The sequence below is a fragment of the Lytechinus pictus genome, chromosome 6 (assembly GCF_037042905.1).
Source record: "Lytechinus pictus isolate F3 Inbred chromosome 6, Lp3.0, whole genome shotgun sequence".
Classification (NCBI taxonomy): domain Eukaryota; kingdom Metazoa; phylum Echinodermata; class Echinoidea; order Temnopleuroida; family Toxopneustidae; genus Lytechinus; species Lytechinus pictus.
The window spans coordinates 6,505,439-6,511,438 of NC_087250.1; the positions used below are offsets into that span (position 1 = coordinate 6,505,439).

The window sequence follows — 6,000 nt, forward strand, 5'->3', positions numbered from 1 at the left end:
GATATCATACATATATTTTCTAAAAGCTTGAATTGATGCACTATAAAGCTTTTGTCAATTTTTTTTCCCGCATATTTGGCGTAGCTTTACCATTCTATATGCATTCAAATTATATAAACCAATTTTTTCCGAACATCAATTTAGGCCCAATGAGAGCCCCAAGCCAGGCAATCACCCCCCCCCCCTTAAAACAACATAGGTTGGCTATTTTGGGGGACAAAGTTTCCTATTGCACAACCTTTCAATCAGATCTTCCCCTTTTAGTGATTTGATTGAAAGACGCACTTATCAAGCGACATACATGCAATAGTAGCCTCGTTCAGATTTGGATACTTCCCAGTCGGGTAAAATTCTATTGTGCATGGATTAAAATTCTAAAAATATATTTATTATCTCATCACTACCCAGACGTAGTTGGTCAGTGGAATCCCAAATGGAGGAAAGGTCGAAGTAGTGTCCGTCTGGACAGAATTACTGCAGCCATCCTCTGACCAAGATACACCTTCCACTGACCAAGACAGTAGCCATTGTTCTGTCTAGTTTGTAAAGCAAGATGTAGCTGGTTTTAAACGTAGTCTTATTCAATCTGCAGTAATGTACATCCCCTAATCTGATGAAAAGTACTTTGCAAGGGTTGTTTATTCGTAACTGCGAAAGTTTTAATATAGAAATTCATATCAATATTTTTTCATTGGATAATTACTCTCTCCTGTCTGTACAATGGTTATAAAAATAAAGAAAAAAAATTACACGATACAGTGCGTATAAAAAAGGTTTTTATCTTGCAAAAGTTATGATCAAATAAAATATGTGTAATATTGTTAGAGATATTCCGCATGTATGTATTGGTACAAGGCTCATTAAGGAAATGATAGTGTTAGTGTCGACATAAGTTTCATCCGAGTGAGCACCACTATGAAGTTCGTAAAAAAAGCTTGTAATTAAGAATTTTATGGATTAAATTGGACGTTAATAATGAAGAGCACACGCACTTTAGATAAGGAATCAATTCATATATTTTCCCATTCTACCATTCTCACACGCCCATGCCCCCCCCCCCCCCATCCCATATACACACCATCATAGACAGATAGACCACGCCAAGACCATTACGAAATCTTCTTGCACATGTAGTTGGGAAAGGCATGGAACTGGCCTTACTCTTCATTTTATTTCTTGAATTCGTGATTGGGAACATGTACTTGTGGGAAAGATGAAATGAAATGAATGATAAAAAATAATGTAGATTACCCATCATCAAAGGACAGAATATGGTAATGACAAAGGCAGGAGATGTCAGAAATTTCTTGTTTCATTTTTCATATCATTAAATCCAGCTGGCATAAAAATATAAATGTTTACCTAGGGTTATAGTGTTGGTTTTTTTGTAGCAAAGGAGTTCAGCTAGTTTCAATGACTCTGTTTGATTTACATGAACGAAGAAAGAAAAATAAAAGTAAACTTTTTATTGATATGCACTGTAAATCGTTCGATAGCGATAAATAATATGCGAACATTAAATCGTAGCACGTCTCCATCTACGATGTTTCCTAAAGTGATAGAAAAATATCCATCATACGATGATCGGAGAAAATTTAAACCATGCAGACGAAACAAAAGTAGCCAACCAATGACAAATCATGGCGTTGAAAACTTATGTCTAACTTGTAAATCGAGGCAAATTTCGTAATTTCACAGAATCTGAGTATTAATGTAAAGCCATTTCTATATATGTTTACATTTCTTGTCATTTTTAGGAAAATGTTCATCGGAGTAATTATCGCATCCCCCTCATCGATCATGTCAATTGAGCAATTGCCACATCAGCGGATCCTCATCTCACGGAGTCACAATGAGTGCACAGCAGGATGAGGTTAACCTGAAAGCACTATGGTGTAGTCTAAATTAATTTCTTTTTTTCATCCCGGATCTAAATGTTGGATGTAGGGAGAAGGTCTACTTTGCTTCAGCGAATAGCACATTGAACAAGAATTCTGGAGCCTTGCTAAATTGAATACAACACCAACGGAACCGATCCGCGAAATAACGTAATATCGGTCTGGAGTCAACCTCATCGATGTGACATTGACAGAGTTAAGCTGACTAAAGCTTTTATTTCGATCTGTTATGAATCATCGAGAAAAGGGATGTCAAATTTAAATAATAAGGTCGTTGCCAGTGCCTTAGGAACGATTTGTTGGGTTCGGGTGCTGAAGTAAACTCGACAAGCAAAAAAAAGGTTTCACTCGAAATACGCAAAGGTCGTTTTGGTCCCAAGAAAATTGAAAATAAAAAAGAAAAAGAGGGGGATTAACACAAAAAGTTTGTCTTTCTACACACATTTCTCAAATTTTACCCACCTACCAGAATTATAAAAAAATAATACTCGCAACATCCCCAGCATCCCCGCTTCCCAGGGCCATGATCATCGTATCCTTCTAAAAATAATTATAAGGAAAAAATACAGATAATTATAGTAGTCTTCTTGGGAGGGTATACCGAACTAAAAGCAAAAGAAAAGATGTGTTGCATATAAATAATATCACTTTGTTGAATAAGGATATACTTTGAGTAATAAGCGATATAAAGGCAGTCACACTATTTTCTTGTATATTGCTAATGAATTGAAAGGTTGTTCCGTTAGAAATCAATTACACTCGCGTCAATTTACTTGGAAAGATTGAACGTTATGAATTTATGTATTTGAGCTCATCACAGTGGACTATTGTGAAATTATAGGGAGGAGTCCTCTATGAAATCAAGTTGGTTAGTATACAGGTAGAGAGAAGGTGAGCGATATTGATATAAAGTGGTTATTACTGCCCTCATATTTCAAGCACATGTTAGGCCTGTATGAATTCTAATATCCAACTTTGAGCGGATGATAGCAATGCTTTCCCAAAATAATCTTGAGTGTGGATATGCATAGGAACATAGTTTATTGTGTTTGTATAATAACCTCTTATTTATCTACCTTTTCTGTCATGACATTAAAACATATATACTAATTACATGTACCTTATTGACAGAAAGCCACGCCTATTATTAAGGAAACGTTAATTTTGTTAGAAAATGGTCAAAAATAAGGTAAGATGTGCCCAAAATCACTGACTACTCTGGGGCCGAACGAAATGTTGCCTGAAAAGCCCCCATATGACTACTTTCAGCATCAAATGGTTTTCGCCAACCTCAAGTGTGTAGGCGAACTAAGCCTTATAATTCGTTAAACTTTTCAGACGTGTTCATTAGAAGTATAGTTTGTCCATTTTACAAAAAAATGCAGCAGGTTGTCAGATTAATTATTGTCATATAAAAACACACAAAGTAAATATATATTAGTAGATGTAATGATGGTAGTAGTAGTAGTAGTAGTAGTAGTAGTAGCAATATTTGTACTAATAGCAGCAGAAGCAGTATAGTAATAGAAAAAGAAGTAAAATCAGAAGTAATGGTGTAACTAGTAGTAGTAGTATTAGTTGTTGTTGTAGTAACGGATGTCGTAATTGTTGTAATATCAGCAGTAGTTGTTGTTGTAGTAGTGTTTCATAATAGTGATCATAGCTGCCTGTAGGCTAAATAGCATTCAGTTCACTCTCTAATATTCTTACAATGAAAAAGATTGCGATCAGGAACGAATCAAATGTTGCATTCACGTTTTCAATCTTGTGGAATTAGAATTCAGTCTTATTCGATTGAAATGTTCGATCCAACATTCAATTGGTCCCTGGCCACAAACTGTTATATTGACTTTCAATCTACGGAAGTTAAAGAGTGCACGAGAATTGCGATCAGGGACCAATCCAAAGTTGGATTGAAGTTTCCAATCTGATTTAGAATTCAATCTTATTTAATTAAAACGTTTGATCTAACATTGGATTGGTCCCTGACTACAATCTATTAGATTGACTTTCGATCTACGAAAGTTAGATAGTGCACAAGGTATAGAATAAATAGCAATCAATGATATAGGCCCTAATAAACATGATTAACAAAATACATAACTAACTACTATATATTTACGATAGTGATCGCGGAACAGGCATGTAAATACCCTGTACCGTACTGAATGAACCGATCACGTGATCCACTCAATATTTTTTTTATCGCAATAATTATATTGCCTAGTCTTGCTCATTCTGCTCATGCTTCTTGCCAAACAAGGAAAATAACAAAACTTCCTAAAACTATCATGGTGCAATTTGTAAATACAACGTTTTGTCGTGGCGAATACCAATGTACAAAAGTGGAGAGATGAAATTACATGCATGTGAAGTGGCTAAAAACTAGAATAGATAAGCTGTCAGATATGCCAGGTTTTGTAAAGAAGTATTATATTTATGCACTATTTATCCGTGTGTTTCACGCAAATAAAGTAATTTCAACAATTAAACTGTCATAAATCGAGACTGGTCGATAGAGTTGATGAATCTTATCGTATATTTTTTATATTATTTACAATGACGTCAGATCGTAAATTGTAACATATTGTGTGTAGGTCGTCATGATCATAAACATGGCTATTGCAACGAGATAAACTGTCATATACATGTATATTTACACATACTTTCAAGTTTTTACTTGATGTATCCAATTGGGAATTTTTAGAATGTTAAAAATTGAATATTTCAATGTTTCAATGTATTATAGTAGGCTCCTATAGAAAATAATATATATACTATAGAATGATATGTAACAGTAAATTGTTAAAAAGATATAATGGAATAGAACGTGCTTCGTAAAATAACGTATATATTTCCTGAAAATGATAGCTCTTCTCTTAATGCTGAATTGTCTTTTGTGTATGGAATTGAATTATGATGGCAATCATTTTCTCACTCATGAATATGTCTACATTCTCCCAACTGGAATTCTAATTTAAGCTGTATGCATTAAATGCTGATATTGTTGTCTTTAAATAAAAGCCTGTTTTTTTTTCTATATGTACTTTTAAATTCCCACGATGACGTATTATGTGAAGTTTGTTATCTAAGATAAATTAAAAAGCAATATTTGAAACTGAATTACATTTTCGTAGCCATTCTTAAATAGTTTTTCGTGGGTTAATACGTGTTACAGTGCTACATGTAGGTGCCATGGCCGAATGCCAAGTGGTCTTACGTGTACGCCCAGCGCACGTAACACGATCCGTTTCGATCAGTAAATTATAAAAGCATTTGATATAAACCTTTCAAGCTATGAAGTCTGAACGATCAAAGTTGCAAAAAGTTGAATGAATAAATTTCAGTCTATTTCGAGCCTCTTTGAAAAAGATAAATCACTGTTTAAAAGGACAAGACGCCCTCATCGGCTGCGACCACAAGGCTCATTCCGCACTTTACACCAAATTATTTTGTTTTAATTTCAAAGAGAAAATTTTCCATGTTCTATGTAAAGTTTTATTATTTTAGTCATTGCCATGAAATGTTTGTTCATTTTTGTGTAATGTTAAAAACACTTGCTGTAAGCATAAATGACCATGTGTATACTTTTGTTATTCAAATGTGTAAATTAACTCATATCAATACAAATAAATCATGTCAGATCAAAAATACTCGTTTTGATCATTGGTAACACAATTATTGAGGTACGAATGAATCGAGTAGAGAATTAGAGAAATGTAACATTTTCATATTCAACTGTAACCCAGGGAGCTCCCGCCCGCGCGGGCGGGAGCCCAGGGGCTTTCCGTGTATTTGACCATACTCACGGGACTAGCGTGATTTATGGTCTAAATATTTCTCCAAATGAATTGTGAAAATAGAAATTATGCACTTACCACGATTATATGGATGAAGGTCTAACGAGTGGCAGTTTCCTGACATCTGGGCACAAACTGGAACCTCAAAAAAACGAAAAGTTCTCTCCTTCTACCCCAGTGTCGATCGGCCATTTTGTTACGATTCATAACAAAAATGGCCGATCGAGACGGGGGCCACTTACATTGACGAGTGGATATCATGCGCGACCAAAAAAAAAACACGCAAAAAGGATGTCTTTTTC

General features: G+C 34.8%; 1 protein-coding gene across 1 annotated transcript in view; it reads left to right on the top strand.

Moving 5' to 3' along the window:
• The window catches only part of LOC129263472 (uncharacterized), a 45,361-nt gene extending 39,650 nt beyond the window's left edge, over positions 1-5,711 (top strand). The window contains exon 15 of the mRNA XM_064100781.1: positions 1,758-5,711. Within this exon, the coding sequence (XP_063956851.1) occupies positions 1,758-1,811 (54 nt within the window). The 3' untranslated portion in view covers positions 1,812-5,711. The remainder of the gene's footprint in view (positions 1-1,757) is intronic.
• The last annotated feature ends 289 nt before the right edge of the window (positions 5,712-6,000 follow it).